The 21345-nt window shown below is 43.0% G+C and overlaps 1 protein-coding gene across 8 annotated transcripts in view; it reads right to left on the minus strand.

The window, feature by feature from the left end:
* Nucleotides 1-21345, minus strand: part of SEC24B (SEC24 homolog B, COPII coat complex component) — a 237619-nt gene that overhangs the window by 103609 nt on the left and 112665 nt on the right. For all 8 annotated transcript variants that reach the window (XM_033956191.1, XM_033956237.1, XM_033956226.1 and 5 more), the window contains 2 exons: nt 17503-17612; nt 17152-17264 (listed from right to left, as the gene is read on the minus strand). In XM_033956191.1, the coding sequence (XP_033812082.1) occupies nt 17152-17264; nt 17503-17612 (223 nt within the window). The remainder of the gene's footprint in view (nt 1-17151; nt 17265-17502; nt 17613-21345) is intronic.

Consider the following 21345-nt stretch of genomic DNA (forward strand, 5'->3'; position numbering starts at 1 on the left):
TTCGAAATAAGTTTGTTTATGTATCCTTCAGTTAAGAACTGTCGTTACAAGAAATTTTTGAACAGGACATTTGCCTTTCAACTAGGTAAACTGAACTCTTGGTTAAGCCCGCTTATTTGTCAAATGGATTCTTATAACGTTTTTAGAAAGCTTTTAAAAACACATTTGCTTGACAAGTTTGTTAAATAACTATGTATTCCTTTCACTGATTGTGCAGTTCTTTGATGTTAATCGCCTGGAACTTTGTGGATGGGTGATATACAAGAATAAATTTATTATTATTATTATCTATTACTACAATGTCCATTGCCTGCCATGCCCCACAAGCAGGCAATGGACATTGCATGCCCCACAAGTGAGTATATCAGCCCTCAGACTGATATACTCACTAAGCAAATATGATCACATCACCACAGCATACCTAGACACACACTGGCTCCCCATGCAAGAATGATTATTATTCAGATTTTACTGTCTATTATACAAAGCAATGAACGGCACCACCCCCACCTACCTGAATGATCGCCTAAACTGGAACAAATCAGCCAGGCCAAAGAGGACTCAGACCCTAATCACTCATCCTCGAAAGGCACACAGCGCAAGAAGATGTAAGACAGCCTACTAGTAATGTAAGCAGTGAAACTAGATCACCACCTCTCCAACATACTGATAACGACAACTGATTACAAAACATTCTGAAAGGAAATTAAAACCCTGCTATTCAGAAAATTTATCAAGACAAACTAATGCCTCACCTTAACTATTCCCAATCTTGTAAATTACCCAGCTAAGACTCAATCAAGTAATTAGTACCCTATCCTGGAAATTTCCAGTTCTTTTCTTTTGTAATCCGCCTAGAACTGCAAGGTGGAGAGATTGGAGAAACTGGGCCATTTCTCCCTTGAAAAGAGAAGACTGAGAGGAGACATGATCGAAACATTCAAAATACTGGGGAATAGACTTAGTAGATAAAGACAGACTGTTCACCCTCTTCAAGGTAGGAAGAACGAGAGGGCACTCTCAAAAGCTGAAAGGGGATAGATTCCATACAAACGTAAGGAAGTTCTTCTTCACCCAGAGAGTGGTGGAGAGCTGGAATGCTCTTCCGGAATCTGTTATAGGGGAAAATACCCTCCAGGGATTCAAGACTAAGCTGGACAAGTTCCTGCTAAACTGGGATGTACGCAGGTGAGGCTGGACTCATTTAGAGCACTGGCCTTTGACCTGGGGGCCGCCATGTGAGCGGACTGCTGGGCAGGATGGACCACTGGTCTGACCCAGCAGCGGCAATTCTTATGTTCTTAATAGAAGTCACTCATATAATGTAATATATTTGTATTTCTATGCATGTATGATTGCACAAACAATGAAATAGAGAAAGATCAGGACTTTGGCACAGAAAAGATTAACAAGTCTCAGCTCCAGCTCTCAGTGCAGCAAAGATGAATAGAGCATCTTAAAATGTGCCCCAATCAACATCAATAGAGAGAAAGGAGGACTGAAGACAACGACTCACTTTCTATAGTGGGGAAGAAAGCAACGCAGAGTTGGTTCTATAAGCTGCTATCTGATCAGTCAACCTATTGACAGCTTTAGCTTTCATTGTCCCCCCACCCTCGTGTCTGCAAGGCACCCAATCCATTGTCTGTCAAGTGGAGCACTACTACCTTCCTGTGTCTAGGATGCACATGCTTCTCCACTGGGTTGAGGAAGAAAGGGATGTGAGGCACCAACATTGAGTTGGTATCGGTGACAGAACAGCAGCTGCTGCCAGAAACTGAGCCAGCATTGGATAAAAAGGAAAGTCACTACCACCACAGTGAACATCAAACGATTCAGCAGCTTTCCCATAAATAAATCGGTCAATCATCATACATATAGCAGATGACACAAAGACTAACTCATCCATCCTATCTGTCTAGTAATTCATATTAACATTGCCAAGAATATATCCCAGATACAACTGCCTGTCTCTTCAGGCACTTTTCATTTCAGCTGGTAGGAGTTTTCTGTTCCTACCATATGGATCGGGCGCTGCTTCTCCCTTGCCACCAATCACCTACAGCGACATTAGAGAATGCTTCCTGTTAAGATGACAGAAGGTAAAGAGCATCAAGGTTTCTTCTCCTACTACAGGAGCAAAGTGATACCACAACTGCACAATTTACCCCATGCACAACCCCTGGAAGCCACAAGCATACACCTTTCTCCCTCCACAAAACCCTCTTCATTCTGAGCACACATTCACCATAAACACTGTTAACTGAGTAAGAGGAAAATATGCATTTGAGTCACACTAAATGTACATTTTTCAATGTTTGTTTGTGCTGAATACGTAACCGTCTTGTGAAAACGAGCATATAAGAATTTTTCATAGATCCCTGATGAATCTAACCACAAAAGCTCTATAATAATCTAAAACAGTGTTTCTCAACATGCAGTACACATAACCCTGGGGGTATACGACATGGCTGCCATTCCCTGCCCGCCCGTAAAAGCTACATTGCCACCACCAAAGATCCCTCCTTGCTGCATGCCCCTCCTGCTGAAGCCACTGCAGGGGATTCCTTCCCTGCCCCCTTTCTCCCGAAGTCGACCCACAGGGCTTCCCTCCAATGTCAGAGCTGACGTCAGAGGAAAGCCTTCCAGGTCAGTAGGGGGGGGAGAGGTTCCGTTACCTCCTTCAGCTGACCCGGAAGCCTTCTCTCAGATGTCACAGCTGACGTTGGAGGGAAGGTTTGTGGGTCAGCCACGTGTAGCATGTGAACTGCTGGCTGCGCATCTCCCCAATAAGCTGCTGAAGGCAGATGGAGCGAGTGCGGCTCGAACAAGTAAGGGGATACAAGCTTTCTGGGACAAAGGGAGAAAGGAAGGGGGAAGGAGCACGATTCTGGGGCAACGGCTGGAAGGCAGGGGGAAGGGAAGGAGGCACAAACTCTACTCAGAAGGAAGGGAGGTGACATGAACATGGGACACAGAAGGGAAGAAGGAAGGGGGCACTAACTTGGGACATAGGAGGGAGGACATAGAAAGGAAGAATTGTTGGGCATGAGTGTGTGAGTGAGAGGGAAAGAGATGGTGGTACATGAGGAAAGGAAAAAAGAGGACAATTGGTCATAGAGGGAGAGAGGTAGAGATGCATGGGGAAGAGAAAGATGAGAGGGAGAAATGTTGGATATGGTGGTAGAGAGGGAACAGAGGGACAGATTGAAGGGGATGCAAGGGGGAGGAATATTGGACATAGTGATGGAGGGAGAGATGTTTGCATGGTGCTGGAGAGGGGTGATAGGAGAAATGGGCATGGAGCTGGTGGGCAGTGGTGGAAAATGCTGCACATGATCCAGGGGATGAGAGCTGGAGAATGTTGGATGCTACAGTAGAGAGGGTGGGAAAGATGCCTGGATCTCTCAAGACAGATGAACAGTGAGAGAGGGAGATGTTGCTAATTGGGGTGGAGGAAAGAGGAAGAAAAATTTGACTCATGGAGGGACAGAGAGAGATGTTGGTTGGGGAAGGGAATGAGGTCCAGAGGAGAGGAAGTGTGCAGGAGGCAGAAAGTGTTGGACTCATAGAGAGATAGAGATAGAGAGGAAGGAGAAATGTCACACCCAGGGGAAGGGGGAGAGGGCAGAGAGTAAAAAGTTGAACTCATGGAGGGAGGGAGGGAGGGAGAGAGATGTTGGTTGCGGAGGGAATGAGGACTGAAGGAGAGGAAGCATGCAGGAGGCAGAAAGAAAGAAATATTGGGTGCACAGTCAGAAAGAAGTGCAACCAGAGACTCATGAAATCACCAGACAGCAAAGGTAGGAAAAATGATTTTATTTTCAATTTAGTGATCGAAATGTGTCAGTTTTGAGAATTTATATCTGCTGTCTATATTTTGCACTATCCACTATAACACCCGTAGCACACATGCACACTTCAATCTCCGTGGTCCGTGCCGCGCATGTGCAATGCCTGCCTCAGCTGATTTCCTGCCCCGATCTCTGACGCCGGCTGACTTTCTGCCTTCTGACTATGCTGCCACTGTCATGATGCCTCTTCTTCTCAACCCTGGATCAGCAGCGGCAGTGGTTTCATCAAGCAGCCGCGGGACATTTGCTAGGCCGGCCCACTTCAATAATGTGAGGCGGGCCGGCCTAGCAAAAGCCCCAAGGCTGCCTTGCCTAGCAGATGCTGGTCAGGGAGCAGGGAAAGGAGAAGTGGTACTACTGGATGGGAGGAGGTAAAAGTAAGGGAGAATGGCTACAGTTGGACAGGGGGAGGAGGGTAAGGATGCTAATGGACAGGGGGGAGGTAAAAGGAAGGGAGAATGGCTACTGCTGGACAGGGGGAGTAGGGAAATGGTGCTGCTGGACAGGTGAGAGGTAAAAGGAAGGGAGAAGGGCTACTGCTGGACAGGGGGCACAGGGAAGGGGTGCTGCTAGACAGGGGGAGGTAAAAGGAAGGGCTACTGCTGGACAGGGGGAGCAGTGAATAGGGTGCTGCTGGACAGGGGGAGGTAAAATGAAGGGCTACTGCTGGACAGGGGGAGCAGTGAATGGGGTGCTGCTGGACAGGGGGAGGTAAAAGGAAGGGAGAAGGGCTACTGCTGGACAGGGGGGGAAGTAAAAGGAAGGGAGAAGGGCTACTGCTGGACAGGGGGGAAGTAAAAGGAAGGGAGAAGGGCTACTGCTGGACAGCAGGGGGGAAGTAAAAGGAAGGGAGAAGGGCTACTGCTGGACAGGGGGAACAGGGAAGGTGTGCTGCTGGACAGGGGGAGGTAAAAGGAAGGGAGAAGGGCTATTGCTGGACAGGGGGAGCAGGGAAGGTGTGCTGCTGGATAGGGGAGAGACAGAAAGAAAGACAGACGGACAGGGGCCAGGGAGAGAGACAGAAAGACAGACAGAGGGCCAGGGAGAGAGACAGAAAGACAGACAGACAGGGGGCCAGGGAGAGAGACAGAAAGACAGACAGGGGGCCAGGGAGAGAGAAAGACAGACAGACAGAAAGAAAGAAATGCCTAAGTCTAAACATCTATTCTAGTACCCGTTAATGGTTTGGGCTAAAATGCTAGTATTTGTCTATTTTTCTATAGTTGTTATTCAGGTGACATTGCATATTTTAAAGTCATCTGCCTTGACCTCTTTGAAAAATCCCAAAATATAAATGATAATTAACATTTTCTCTGCATACAGTGTATTTTTTTAATTTTGTGGTTACCATTATGTATTAAGATTATATTGCGTGTATATGAAAATGGATGGAAGAAATTGCATTACAATTAGTACTATTATTATGGGGGTGGGGTCTGGGGAAGAGCTTGGGCGGGGGGTAATCTGTTGATATTTGTTAGACTTAGACCAGAAAAAGAGCTGCTAGTCAATTCAACCATCACAACCTCCAAGATAAACCTAGCCATGTGGTTGCCTACATTAATTTAATTTAGAATTATTTATAAATTGATATTGTCTTTTCAGACTGAAACCTGTTCACAGTGGATCACAATACTACAATTGTACTACAATGGTGTTAAAAGTAAAATCATGCCATCTGCATTAATTTATAAACAAAATGAGTGCAAGTAGCAGTCACATTACAACTGACAACTTATACAATAACATTTTAAAAATAAATACGTGGAGGGGCATCATCAAAACATATGTATAAGTCTGATTTGGGTGTATGGCGCTAGACACCCAAGTCAACAGTGGGGAAATGGCTATTTTTGAAAAACACATCTATAACTTTTTTTTTAAAAAATCTTCTATCTGGACGTCCAGGCTATTGTTTGTCCAGACAACCAGGATATCTATCTTTATACCATATTTTCGACCAAAATTTCATTCAAGTCCTAAACGCCCAGAACAAGACCATTTGGACATGGGAGAGGCCAATCTTGTAATGGACTGGCCACCCAGACAAGGCAACAGAGCACTGGAGCACTTTACAGGCACTGCTGTGAACTTCACAAAAAGGATGCCACATAAACATCTCACCAGAATTCCCTTTTAGATTATGGTGAGCCCCCCCATATACCCACTATACCCACCTGTCTACAACCCCAATAGCCCTTATGATTGTAGGTGACACCTATATGGCAGTAGAGTAGGGTTTGGGTTTTTTTTGGTGGGCGCACATGTTCCACCATAAATGTAGTGGTTAGAGTGGCTTATGGACCTAGGTCCTCCTCTCTATGGTTTACTAGCCTATCTCTCAGGCTATTTAAGTTATCTGTAATAATAATAATAATAATAACTTTTATACCGCCATAACCAAAAGTTCTAGGCGGTTTACACTAAAAAGAGCTGGACAATCAGCAAAATACAATAATACAGTAAAAAATACAAATATTTGTAAAATAGAATTTCAATAATAAAACTCACTAAGTAATAAACTTATCGAACAAAGTGCAGCTCTACTAGGCTTTCCTATACCAGGTGTTGATGTTATGGAGACATGTATGTACATTTTTATTTTGATCTTTGTGGGGGTGTGAGGGGGTCATAGAACAGTGGGGAAGTGTATGTGGGTCTTTAATTTGTCTCTGCAGTGGTTATCTGGTCACTCTGAATACCTTTTTGGCACGTATACCTGTTTTTACATTGTCTAACTCACAATGTTTTAAGTTTCATCTAGGATGTCTAGTAAAACATTCAATTATAATTCATATCAACACTATGAACATTTCTTAAAAAAGAACTGAATATTTCATGGGGTGTCCTAATTTTTTCACATGAATGTATATATTATTAAAATTCACTAGAAGAACTACTCATCACTGAGTCTTTATCAACACATCCTCGGTTGTTTCCTATAGTTTTTCTCCACTTTTTGGACTTTTGTCTCTCCACTAGGGCCTGAAGAAACCGTTCCATTTTGGCCTATAACATTTCCCCAGTAGCATAGACAGAGAAAAAAAAAATCATGTCTCTCCAGCTCTAATTAAACTTCTTCCAATCTCTCTCTAGAGAAGAGCTACTCCCTTTAACCTATGTACATGCACTATACCAGTTTTCTTCAATGCAAAGCCTCTGGAGACTTCTGGGGTGGCTCCCATGGTCTTTGGGTTTTTTCCTGCTACTTTGCCTTTCTACCCAGGCTCAGGACAAAGTGTGGATGGGGGTGGGGTGGGGGAGAAGAGATACATGCTCAAAGGACAAGGCATTTCTAAATAGAAAAAGAGAATACATTTGGAATGCTCACAACCTTGAGAATACCCATCCAAATCTGAAGGTGGGTTGGAGGAGACAGGCAGCATTGAAACACAGTGGGCAGCAGTGGTGTGGCTCTGCATGAGAAAATATTTGGCAGCTCTCCTTCAGTTCATTAGAATCCAAAGTGGCCTCAGCTTAAAAATTAATGAAGACCACTGCCCTACACTGTAGTGAAGCCCAGAAAGCCCTGGAGGTTAGTGAATATGTCTTCTTTTAAACTGAAAAATGCAGATCCTACCATTGTCACCATATGTTAGTGGTTCCCATACCTGTCCTGGGGGAACCCCCAGTTAGTCAGGTTTTCAGGACATTCACAATGAATATCAAGAGAGATATTTGCATGCAGTGGAGGTATTTCAAGAAAATCCAACTCGCGATTCAAAACGAAAACATTGTGAGGGAGGTTTGGCTACCACGTAATGTTTGCATCTTTCTGTCTTCTCTCTTCCTCTAGTTCATTCTCTTCCACTAGAGTGTCTTGCCATTTGTGTGTCCTCGCAGAAGCCAGTTGAATTATTGCTGGTTTACTTACTTCCACCTTTTTTCTCTTATTCCTTGCGGCCATTACAATACCTTATCAGCTCACATTTTCTGATGTCCTCTTGTCTCATTATACTGGGTGACTAATATATATCTTGACAACCCTCAATCACAGTAGATGATGAATTTCCTAGCTTTCATTCAAGACCTACACCTCCTTCACCCTATTAACTTCCCAACACACATAGCAGGCCACACTCTAGTTATGATCTTATTTCCTTCTTTGTATTATTCAGACATGACTAATCCCCCTTCTACCCTTCCCAGGACAGATCACGTTTTGCTTTTCTGCTGATTAAATCTTTCTAATATTGCAAAAATGCCCAAAGTTCACACAATCATGTAGGAATTTAGATAGGATGACAAGTGAGAATTTCTTACAAGCTTTTTCCCCTTTCGGAGTACTGTATACCTTTAGGGATAATAGTCTTGAAGAACAGACCTCCCTATGAAATAACACTATTTCAGAAGTTTATTTCCAGTTGGCTCCTCCTATATTGGCTACAACTATTGATTTTAATAGAAGAGAACCTTGGTTTGATCACTCTCTTTCAATGGTAAAAATGTCAGCTTACACATGAAAAAAGCTTATGAGAAATAAATCATAATGCATCTACTGCTTACTCTTATAAACAGGTATTGAGTCAGCAAGCATGTTTATTATTCCAAACAGATCTGTTAAACTATATAGTATTATATGATCTTTAATATCACTCTCAGACCTATAGATGCTTGTGGTATTCCTCTGACAGTGGCTGTATTACCAACTCTTTGCTTTAAAAAAATCTGGAATCTTCAAATTTTGATTGTTAATTGCCCTTACAGATGACTACAGTGTTAATAGCTTGTTCTACTTCATCATCTAGAATATTCTTTCTTCCGAGGAGTACTCTTTAGTCATTTAGTCTACCATGCCTACCTGCGCTGTCACGAACTCGAATACTTGGATATATTAAAGTGACTACAGCTCCTAATGATCCTATGCCCTCAAACTATCCATTTTTGTTATATTCACACAATGATCGCCAGTAGTTTGGCTCAGGTATAGTGCCTTCAATTTGGAAACATGCTTACATATGACCTCAATGAAAGGACTCAAAAATTGGCATATCTGATGTTGAAAATTTTCATTCCATCTCAAATCTTCCATTTCTTTTAAAATTGACAGAAACTGTTGTTCTGCAACAGTTATAAGATTCCTGGAGAAAACAAACACATTATATCCCAATCAGACAGGGTTTAGATACTGCCATAGCACAAAGATAGCGCTCATAGCTATTATTTCCTTGATTCTTTATAACATCGATCAAGATATGACCGTGAAGATTTATTTAGGCATATTAGCCACAACTGACCTGGTTAATTATGATTTGCTTTGTATTATGATTTGCTGGTTAATTATGATTGCAGTGTCTGGATGACACTGTTATTTCTGATACCACCCTAGATTGGTTTGCTCCTCTCTCAAATCAAACTAATTCTGTGCTTTGCCAAGATCTACACTCATTACCCTATACTCTTCCCTGTGGCATGAAACAAGGCTCTATATTGTCACCAATTCTTTTCAATATTTTTATAGCCCCTTTGTTCAGTCTTATACAATCCCTTAATCTTACGACTACTTGTATGCTAATGATATCCAAATTTTAAGTATTTTGGATTGTACAAGTTACTCAGGATATCCTTTACTTTAGAAAGAAATTTCATTCTATTACCAATTGGCTTGAAGATCATAGACTTAAATTGAAACCTGGAAAATCCTGAGTACTTTGTTCTCATGCACAAGGGTTGATGATTTGATTAGCTCTATTAAGAATATGGCAATAACAGTTTCTTTTAGTCCCATGATCAAAGTTCTAGGTGTGATCAACATTTGACCTTTCAAGCCCATATCTCCAGCATGATATAGTGTAGTTTTTATAAGATTCACATGATTTCCTCTTTAGAAGCTCTCCGCATACTTATTCATGTACTTATCACTAACCAAATAGATTGTTGTAATGCTTACTAGCTGGCATTCGGGTCTCGGATTTAAAAAAAAATTCAAATAGTTCAGAACACGGCCATAAAGTTGCTAAGACATTCTAGAAAGTTTGACCACATGACTCAATTATTTCAAAAGGAACACTGGTTGCCTATTAATCACAGAACAATGTTCAAGATCCTCTCTACTATGCACAAAGTTCATTATACTGGTCTTCCATTATATCTATTAAGATTACCGATTCCTTATACTCCATCGAGGAATCAGATGATCTCAGAAGAACCTTCTTATTGTATCATCCTTTCACATCATTGGCCTTGACATTATTAGGACAAGAATATTAAGTGTGACTGCCTTTGGTCAGGACTCTGGCCGGAAGCAGGGGGAGTCTGTTGACAAGTAATCTGTATATTACTCTAATTAGCCTTTCTTTTTAACACTGTAGCTCCTTTTCTTGTATATAATTTTATGATTTTATTGTAAACCCACCTAGAAAGCCTCCAGATTGGGCAGTATATAAAATCTGAAATAAACTTGGATATCCTGAATGGCTGGGGGTTCCCCCAGGACAGGTTTGGAACCACTGCCAGAATAAACAAGAGTTAAAAATGAAGCTTCATTCTTACAGCTAGACAAAGCAAGACTCTCTATCAAAATACGCTGAAGCCTTGGCATTATGCTACTATATTGTATGGTATTGTATTATATTGTATTGCATTGCCAAACGTATTGTCCAATGTAGCATACTGTGAATGTTAGCTTGTAACCCGTTTTGAGCTCCTGGGAGGACGGGATAGAAATTGAATTAAATATATAAATAAAGGTACAAATTAGAAATAAAGTCTCTTGGGATTTAAATGCCGTCTTTACATAGGCCTGTTGCTGGCAGGCCCCAGAGTCAGTGTGCATAGTCTAGTTACAGCCTGACACAAATCCTAGCCCTAGAAAAGCCTGAAGAACCAGGATTTTTAAAAGATTGCAAGATAAAATTTTGTCTACCTTAGCCAGGGATCTGATAACTTACACATATGTAATGAAGACATGCCCTGTAGGGCTGCCTCTCTCTCTCTTCCCTGAGCCTCTCTGATTTGACTGTGCTCAAGAGTTTTATCTAGCTACTTGACCATGACCTCCTAGCTCTGCCCTCTCTGTTCTGTACTACAGGAACTGGCTCCTTACAGTGGCTCCCATCAAGGGAAGCTACTCTAGTTTTGGTTTGGATGGAGTTGATTATGCAAAGACTAACAGTAGATAAGTATACTGTTCTCAGTTCTTTATATATGAAATATATTAGTTGTTGTCTAGCACTTTTAAGTTATTTGAAGCATTTAGTGTGACTAGGGGCTCCTTTTACGAAGGTGTGCTAAGCATTTTAGCGCACGCCCCAGATTAGCACGCGTTAGCCGAAAATCTACCGCCTGCTCAAAAGGAGGCGGTAGCGGCTAGCGCGCACGGCAATTTAGCGCACACTATTCCGCGCGTTAAGGCCCTAGCGCGGCTTTGTTAAAGGAGCCCTAAGTTGGTTATAAAATCAGCCTATTAGGCACTACTGTTGCAATATCCACAGAAGTAAAATACTTAGGGGTTTTACTAGATTCTTGTCTGACGTTCAGGGGGCATGTGTGTGCAGTGGTAAAAAAGGTATTTTAAAAATTGTGTTTGTTGAACGGTTTGTGCCCATATTTGTCTGCCTCTATGTTTAGGACTGTCTTGCAGAGTGTGGTATTATCATGCTTAGACTACTGCAATTTGGAACGCCTTGGAAAACTGGGACTGTTCACCCTCGAAAAGAGAAGATTGCGTGGGGATCTGATAGAGACTTTTAAAATATTAAAAGGATTTGACCAAATTGACCAGGAAGCAGCATTACTCACATTTTCAGATGTGACAAGGACAAGAGGTCATAGCCTGAAACTGAGTGGCAGCAGGTTCAGGACAAATGTCAGGAAGTTCTGTTTCACACAACGAGTGGTGGGCGCTTGGAATGCTCTCCCAGAGGAGGTGGTGGCAGAGGCTATTGTTCTGGGTTTCAAACGCAAGTTGGATGCACACCTTCTTGCAAAACATATTGAGGGATACGGGAAATCCGGATCTCCAACAAGGAGCATCTAAATGGGCCTCCGCGTGTGCGGATCGCCGGACTAGATGGACCTTGGTCTGTTCCGGTGAAGGCGTTTCTTATGTTCTTATGGTGCTTCTGGCTAAACCTGCATCAGCACTGAGTGCGTTGCAGGTAGCCCAGAACACGATTGTTCGAACTCTGTTTCGATTAAGAAAGAGTGATCATGTGACAGAATGGTATATATCAGTGGTTCCCAAACCCTGTCCTGGGGGACCCCCAGCCAGTCGGGTTTTCAAGATATTCCTAATGAATATGCATGAGAGAGATTTGCATACCTGTCGCTTCCATTATATGCAAATCTCTCTCATGCATATTCATTAGGGATATCTTGAAAACCCGACTGGCTGGGGGTCCACCAGGACAGGGTTTGGGAACCACTGCTATATATCTTTGTATTGGTTAAAATTAGAACATTGAATCCTCTATAGATTACTGGTCATGGTGCATCTTTGTATATACAATAAGGCACCGAAACATTTGATGGCTAGCATTTTGCCATATGAACCACAGCGCATGATGCACTCAGCGACTCACGATGACCTACATATTCCGACAGTGAAACAGCTGCAGCTAGCTGTGTCTACAGATAGCATATTTTTGTGTGTAGGTCTTCGGGAGTGGAATAAGCTTCCGGGATATTTATGACAGCAAACATGTTTGAGTAGTTTTAAGAAAATGTTGAAGAAACACCTTCTTCTGTAAGATGAAATATGGGACTTGATTTATAGTTTTTTTGATGCGAGGCGCTGGTAGCCTCCTTGTAATTTTAGGAAGATTTACATTATCACTTATGTTTTATTCATGTTCGATTTGTTGTACTGTATGTGATTCTGTTTGTATATGTATCTATTGTGACCCGCCTTGGGAAAGGCGGGGTATAAATAAATAAATACAAATACGCACTTAGGAGTATGCCTTATGAAACAGCACATATTTTGACCCTAGTAAGGGCTGCAAATAAAGCTGTGCAGTGAGTGATATAAGGTTCAGTAGGGATTTTTTCACTATTTATACCATTTTTGTAACTTATATTGTTGCTGGGCTGTTGTAGATTGCCAATTCATAATGTCATATTGTTTCACATATTAGTCTACACAAACAAGAAAAAGGAGGCAGATACTCTGCACAAAAAACCAGAAAAAACCCAAGAGCAGGCAGGCAGACACGCCGAAACACAACCCATGTCGGGTCCTCTTTGGGTATTATGTACATGTTTTATTTTTAATAAATATGATTTTTATGTTGACATCAGCTATTAGACTATCAGCATTATCTTCATCTACTACTACTAATTATTTCTGATATAAACACTTCTAGATATATCTTGTTCAATCTTTGGGCAAAATAACCACTGAACCTAACCAAACCAATAAGCAGAACAACTGATAAAAACAAAAGTAGTCTAAGCTGTAGAAGAACAAGATCTGAAAAGAGATCACATTTCTGATCATAATAGTATTTAGTAGTGCTGCCCGATTCACGATTTGAATCGGTTCACCGATTCACTTCGGGTGAATCGATTCAAATGGATTCAAAACAAACAAACAAACAAAAAAAAAAATTGACTTTCCGATTCGGCTGACCCTCCCCCCCAAAAGCAGGAGCGGCAGCGCTGCTCTTGCTGGCCAGCCACTGCCGCACCTGCTTTAGAAGGCGAAGGGGGGTGCCTCAGCCGGTTAGTGCTGCTGTCCGGTTCCCCCCCGTGGCATCCGGCTTCCCCCCCATCTCGCTTCCCCCCCCGGCATCCCCAGCATTTCGCTTCCCCCCCTGGCCTCCCCGCACTGGCGTTTACCTTAACGAAGCAGCCTGAAGCAAGATCGCGATGCCAGCGATCTTTGCACTGCTTCGGAGCTGTTTCCTCCGCCGCGGTCCCGCCCCTCCTCTGATTTCAGAGGAGGGGCGGGACTGCGGCGGAGGAACAGCTCTGAAGCAGTGGAAAGATCGCTGGCATCGCGATCTTGCTTCAGGCTGCTTCGTTAAGGTAAACGCCGGTGCGGGGAGGCCAGGGGGGTGAGCAGTCCTTCGGGGTGGGGCGGGCACGCCCTCGGGGTGGGGCAGGCAGGCCTTCAGGGGAGACAGGCCTTCAAGGGGGGGGGAGAAAGGCCTTCAGGGGTGATGCAGGCTTTCAAGGGGGGGAAAGCTTTCGGGGGGAGTGCAGGCCTTCAAGGGGGGGGGACAGGCCTTCGGGCGGGATGAAGTCCTTCCGGGGGGGGGGGGGACAGGCCTTTAAGGGGGACAGACAGGCCTTCAGGGTTGGGATGCAGGCCTTGAAGGGGGGGGGACAGGTCTTCAGGGGAAGGTGCAGGCCTTCAGGGAGGGACAGACCTTCAAGGGAGGGGACAGGCAGGCAGGCCTTCAAGGGGATGCAGACCTTTAAGCGTTGGACAGGCCTTCAGTACACGGAGGGAGGGAGGGAAGGGGGGGTTCAAAGAGATGAGCATATGCCGGACTTTGGGGGGAAGAAATAATGGGTCCGAAAATAGAGGAGAGGGAGAGAGATGATGTACCATGGGATTTAGGGATTAAAGTTACAGCAAGGGAGAGATGATGGACCCTGGGGTGGTGGGGAAGGGGGGATAGATGCTGGGTGAAAGGGTAGTTAAGAAAAGGTGGATCTGTGGAGGGAGACGAAAAAAAGGAAAGACGCCAGACTTCCTGGGGAGGGAAGGGAAATGGAAGGGGAGGACAGGGATGGCAGATGGATGGTTAGCACAGAGAAAGAAGAAAGAAGGAGACCCTGGCAAGCAAGTTATCAGAAGACAACCAGAGCCTGGGACCAACAAGATTTGAATAATGATCAGACAACAAAAGGTAGAAAAACTAATTTCATTTTCTGTTTTGTGATTACAATATGTCAGATTTGAAACGTGTATCCTGCCAGAGCTGGTGTTAGACCGCAAACGTGACCTAGGATTTAACAGAGAGAGGAAAAGTCTTTTTTGTTTACACTACAGCGCCAGTGTGGTTAGGAGAAGGCAAAGGGGATGAAGAGGCTGTAAAATAAACCCACCAGGATGTTTGAAAAAGAAAAAAAAAAAAAAACAAGCACCCAATTGGGCAGGAAAATCGAATCGAATCACCGATTCAATAGGCTGAATCGAATCGAATCTAATTTTTTTCCCCTATCGGGCAGCACTAGTATTTAGAGCCACACATACAACCCAATGAATTCTCAAGACTCAGACCCAGTATCCTGGACACACAGCCCAAGTGTGCACTGTCTCCCAATATGGGCTCTTTTTGTGATTCAAGCATAGAGGAAGGCTCCTCATTCAGGACCTCATGCTCGAAAGTACTGCCAGCGTTAACAGGCTGTTAATGCCAGGTTTGTGCACAGGTTAGTGTGGACAATGAAGTCATTAGTACAGACCACATTTAAATGTGGTCATTAGCAGGGGAAGCCTTTTCCATATCTGTGACAGCATTAGAAAGGTTGGGTGGGAAAAGAGATGTCTAACGGCACCTCTTCTCTCCCTCTAAATTGACTCCCCACATATAAAAAAAAAAATACCTAGATGGTCTAATGGCTCCCCCTCTGATCATCTCAAACCCCCCCCCCCCCGCTTTCCCCCCAAACTAAAAAGTCCAATGGTCCCCTCTCCCAGGCACAAAAACAATGGTGGTTCAGTGACTCTTCCCCCCCTTTACAGATAACTCTCTCTTTCTGAAAAATTGTCCTGGTAGTCTACTGGGAACCTCACCTGGGTCCTGTACCTGGAAGGAGGCAAGAATAATGCCCATTTGCTTCTGCCTCTGGGTGATGTCACCTCCAAAGTGGCAGTACCAAGTCCCACCTGATGAATTTTGTGATGCACCAAACAGGGCCCACCTACCATAGAAGGCATTTTGGAGATGATGGCACCCATAAGCAGTAATCTCAATAAAAAATGAAGCAAACTACTTAATAAATGTAATAGAATCTAATTAATATATATTACATAGTAGTGTGGCATTCATCTTTTGATCTCTACTTTTTCTATATTTGTTTTTTGAATGTGGGGATTTTTTTTTCCTGGTTTTTGGATTGTTTTGTACATGTAAAACAGATAGAAAATACAATGTGTAATGTTGTAAACTTCTAGCAAACATAAATAATTTAGAAATATTTAGCCCAGCAACTAAACCAGATGAATTAAGGCCATAAACTGCCTTATAATTCATAAATGCACAAATTACTATTAATTATTTCTATAGCGTTACCAGACATACGCAGTGCTGTAAAGAGTCATAAAGAAGACAGTCCCTGCTCGAAAGAGCTTACAATCTAAACAGACAAGACAGACAAACAGGATGACATAGATACAGTTAAGGGGAACGGTTAATCTGCTGGCTGGGTTGGTGGACAGTGGGGAATAGGGGTTTCAGTCTGCTTTTAAACAAGATAAGGGAAGGGGCTTGGCAGACAAACTTGGGTAATTTATTCCAGGCACAGGAGGCAGCTAGATGAAAGGAACATAGTCTGGAATTGGCAGTGGAGGAGAAGGGTAAAGCTAAGAGTGGCTTATCTGAGGAACAGAGTTCTCTGGGAGGTGTATAAAGAGAGGAGAGATATTGAGGGGCAGGAGAATGAACACACTTATAGGTCAGCAATAGGAGCTTGAACTGTATGCGAAGGCAGATAGGGAGGGAGCCAGTGAAATGACTTAAGGAGAAAGGTGACATGAGTGTAGCGAGGTAGAGTTTTGCACAGACTGCAGTGGGGAGGGGCGGCACTGAGGGAGACCAGTTAGAAGTAGGTTGCAGTAATCTAAGCGTGAGGTTATGAGAGTGTGAACAAGGTCTGTGTAGTGTGCTCAGAGAGGAAGGAGCAAATTTTGGTGATATTGTAGAGATAGAAATGATAAGCCTTAGCAGTTTGTTGGATGTGTGTAGAAAATGAAAGATTGGAATCGAAGACGACTCCAAGGTTGCGAGCAGAGGAGACTGGAACAATGACAGCATTATTTCTTATCATGGAGAATGGAGGTTTAGGATGGAAAGAGGAGCAACTCAGTCTTGGACATGTTTAGTTTCAGATGACGGCAGGACATCCAGGCAGCAATGTCAGCCAAAAAGGCAGACTTTTTTGAGAGCCTACCACTGAAACTATCACACTTGTGGAAGACCCATGAGCCATTCACGGCTTACCTCAGAGACACAATGATAATAATATACTAGGAAAGTTCAAGTGGAATAAGTAGATTTCTATAAAGTCTGTGTGTGTGTGCAATTTTTATGCACACTAGTTATCATGAAAAAAAAATATAATCCTACATATCAAAAATTGTAAATACAGATTTACTAGTCTCAAAAGGCATGCACCTCCTTACTTGTCTAGATTCTCCAGTAAAGATTGACAGACAATATTCAAATATCCAGATTCTACTCCATTATGTGATACATCCAGAACAAAGAGATAAACTGCTGGCTGAGGAGGACGAAGCTGAAGAGAGAAAACAAACAGAACCCGATTAATGACTATTCTAACAACAACAATTTTTTTTAAAGAACTTCATAAAAATGTTTACTGCTAATTTGTCAAGCATTATAAGAAGAAATGAAAACCTTAAATTCTTATTCTTCAACTTCTGTGAAGAATTAAATGTTGCACCTATTATGATCAACCATTAGTGTTAACATACCACCGCTACTTATTGTATATAGTGTTTTGTATATTGTACCATATAGTCTGATGAGGCAATGAACTCCACTGTGGAATTTTGAACTTCTGGTCTTTTCTGGGGCTCGCCGTAAGACCGCGTCAGAGGGTTATACATGAATTCTTCAGGAACTAAAGGAAATACAAAGCCTTGTATAAATTAATAATAATAATAACTTTATTTTTGTATACCGCAGTACCATAACAGTTCTGAGCGGTTAACAGAGTAAGAGACTGTACATAATTAACATATAATACATATAAAATGCAATTCTATAATTGCTTGCATGCAGTTATATACAGCCCTTGCTTATAAGTGCACAGAAGTGTGTCAGGCACTATGCACTATTCTATAAAAGTTACCTGATTTCTTCCATGAAAAAAAAGAGGACACACAGCCCCGCTCCATTCCGCTTCCATATGAAGCTCGAATCTTCTTCCCTGAGCTCCGGGCCTTCCAAAACCCGGACAAACTGCCAGGTTTCAGAAATCTCTCCGGGTACCCAGATAGTGTGTGGTGCAGTGGTTAGAGCTACAGCCTTGGCACCCTGAGGTTGTGGGTTCGAATCCTGCATTGCCCCTTGTGACCCTGGGCAAGTCACTTAATCCCCAATACCCCAGGTACATTAGTTAGAGTGGGAGCCTGCTGGGACAGTTAGGAAAAAATCCTTGAGTACCTGAAAAATTTGTAATCCGCATAGAATTGTAGGATATGCGGAATATAAATTATTATTAAAAAAAGAGGACATGTCAGGGTTTCTATGGACATCTGGTAACCCTAGGGACACATAAGCAGTATACTTGTAACTGCAAAGCAGAATAAATGTAGGCAGAGCATAGGAGGGATACACATACACACACATACGCACAAAACTTACAGAATATTTTAAGTTATGAGTGTTGCATGCAACACTTAGGTGACCCATTTACTTGCCTTTGACTTGGTGGAAACAGGTGCACCAATGTGGGTCTACACCAGTATTCTATAACTGAATTAGTGTCCAGATGCCACTGTATAATAGGCACTCTCTGTGCAGTATTGGGCCATTAAAAAGGGATGCCCAGTTACAGAATTGCCCCATCGACTATTAAAATACTTTATGTGCAATAGAAGATTAGATTCTTACCTTGCTAATATCTTTTCTTGTAGATAGGTGTGTCATTCTGGACAAGCAGGTAATTTCACCATGGCTGCGAGCTTTGAAGAAGGAATCCACTCCGGATTTTTTTCTGTATCCCTCCTACTTCACTTGGAGCTCTACTACCATCTACAGTTAGTCCCCAAGCAAGCAAGAGCTCTTCTGTAATTAGGTGAAGTAGGGATATGGGAAATCTAGAAACACAAAATTCTTCATGGCCCAAAAGGCCGACTGACATCCAAGAAACAGACTTGGAGAAAAACATTTGAATGAGACAGTAGGCAGGTACAGGAACTGATATGGTGGGAGTCCAGAATGACACACTATCTACTAGAAAAGATATTAGCAAGGTAAGAATCTAATCTCTTTTTCTAGTGCAATAGGTATATCATTGTAGACAAGCGGGGCATACAAAAGCAGTCCCAGACAACTAGGGCAGGATGACTGCACCTCTCTTGCCACTTCATTCACTCTGTAAAACTTGGCAAAGGTATGTAGATGGCAGTAGTGCTCCTAATGAAGTAGGAGGGATACAGAAAAAATCCAGAGTGGATTCCTCTTGCAAGGCTTGCGGCCATGGGGAAATTACCCTCTTGTGCAGAATAACACATTTATTGCATTAGAATATTGTTTAGAACACAGGACTATGATCAATGCTCCCTCTAAGGTAGGGGTGTCCAACCTCAGCCCTCACTAGGTCGGGATTTCAGGATTTTCCAAATGAATATGCATGAGATGTATTTGCATGCAATGTAAGCAGTGCATGCAAATAGATCTCATGCAAATTCATTGGGGAAATCCTTAAAAAACGACTGGATTGTGGCCCTCATGGATCAATACTGGACAACCCTACTCTAAGGATTAGCTGGGTGCGTGCCAATTTTTTTTCCATGTGTAACGATAAGTTAAAAAAAAAAATTGTGTGTGAGCAACAAGTTCTAAAAACCAGCAATTTACCAGATTTGCATGTATTTTTGCGAGCAACTGGTTAAATTTTTCTGATACTCATGTGCGACCTTAAGCACAAGTAGCTTAACCTGTCACTGCAATAAATCAACCAATAGTTGTCAAACAGCTCTCGAACTCCCCTTTTCAAAAGGCTCTTCTTTTCAGCCTATCTATTGCATACATCGGGTCTAAATCAGAGTTACCCCAAATAGGATCACAAAACTTACTTGGGCTCTCCATATGTACATCATTATTCTGCACCTCTAGGGTTTCACACAATTTTGTTTGGCTACAATCATGGGGCCAGAGGAGCAAAAAGATTGGGAAACTACCTGAAAAATCATTCATCGTGCAGCAAATACATGGGCGACAGTACTTGAAAACCATGGACTCAGATCAACTCCTCAAGGAACTGTAGTAATAAAAATGACTGTGTGCAGTGCTGGCATTCAAAAGACATATCCCTATATTATTTTCTAAACAGGAAATGTAATCAACAACAGCATAAAACAATTGACCAATCCAATATGCCCAGCTATTCCTTTCCACACTGGAAACATATTAACAGCAAACAGTGGCAGAAAAAGACCAGTATGGCCCATTGAGTGTGACCAGAAAGTTGGCCAGGGTTATACCTGCCAACCTGTGCTGGTTTATTCCCTCTTTGTCTTTAGGGTTATAATTTATACCTAGTGCAATCTATCCCCATCTATACCTTTTCTTCAAAGTGAAAAAGTTAAATTAAGAACATAAGAATTGCCGCTGCTGGGTCAGACCAGTGGACCAGCAGTCCACTCACACGGCGGCCCTTAGGTCAAAGACCAGTGCCCTAACTGAGACTGGCCTTACCTGCGTAAGTTCGAATTTTTGGAAGTAGTCGTTCATGTCGACCGGGTCACTCTTGTCTTTCTGTCTGTTTATTCCCTCGAAGTGCAGCAAGTTCGTCAAGCAAGATCTTCCTTTGCTGAAGCCGTGCTGGCTGGTCCTCATCAGATCGTGTCCGTCAAGGTGATCAATGACGCGGTCCTTTATCAGCGCCTATACCATCTTTCCCGGTACCGAGGTCAGACTCACCGGTCTATAGTTTCTCGGATCTCCCCTCGAACCTTTCTTGAAGATCGGCGTAACATTCGCCACCTTTCAGTCTTCTGGAATTCTTCCCGATTTGATCGACAGATTGGCTATTAGTTGAAGCAGTTCAGCTATAGCTCCTTTCAGTTCCTTGATTACCTTCGGATGGATGCCCTTCTTGGTCCCGGTGGGTGCCCAGCTGCGAGAATTTTATCCAAAGAGGGGACATGATCAAAACATTCAAGGTACTGAAGGGAATAGACTTAGTGGATAAGGACAGGTAGGGAGAACGAGAGTGCACTCTAAAGTTGAAAGGGGATAGATTCCATACAAATGTAAGGAAGTTCTTCTTCACCCAGAGAGTGGTAGAAAACTGGAATGCTCTTCTGGAGTCTGTCAGTGGAAAACACCCTCCAGGGATTCAAGACGAAGTTAGACAAGTTTCTGCTCAACCAGAACGTACACAGGTAGTCTCAGTTAGGGCACTGATCTTGACCAGAGGGCTGCTGCTTGAGCGGACTGCTGGGCATGATGGACCACTGGTCTGACCCAGCAGCGGCAATTCTTATGTTCTTATGACATCATGTCCAATCAATGGGTTCTGGAAGTGATCCGGAATGGCTATGCTCTGGAGTTCACCCGGTCCTTGCCAGACCATTTTCTCGCTTCTCCTTCGCAGGTGGCGTGGAAGCAGCAGGCCTTTTGCC

This window comes from Geotrypetes seraphini, chromosome 1 (genome assembly GCF_902459505.1).
Source record: "Geotrypetes seraphini chromosome 1, aGeoSer1.1, whole genome shotgun sequence".
NCBI classification, from domain to species: Eukaryota; Metazoa; Chordata; class Amphibia; order Gymnophiona; family Dermophiidae; genus Geotrypetes; species Geotrypetes seraphini.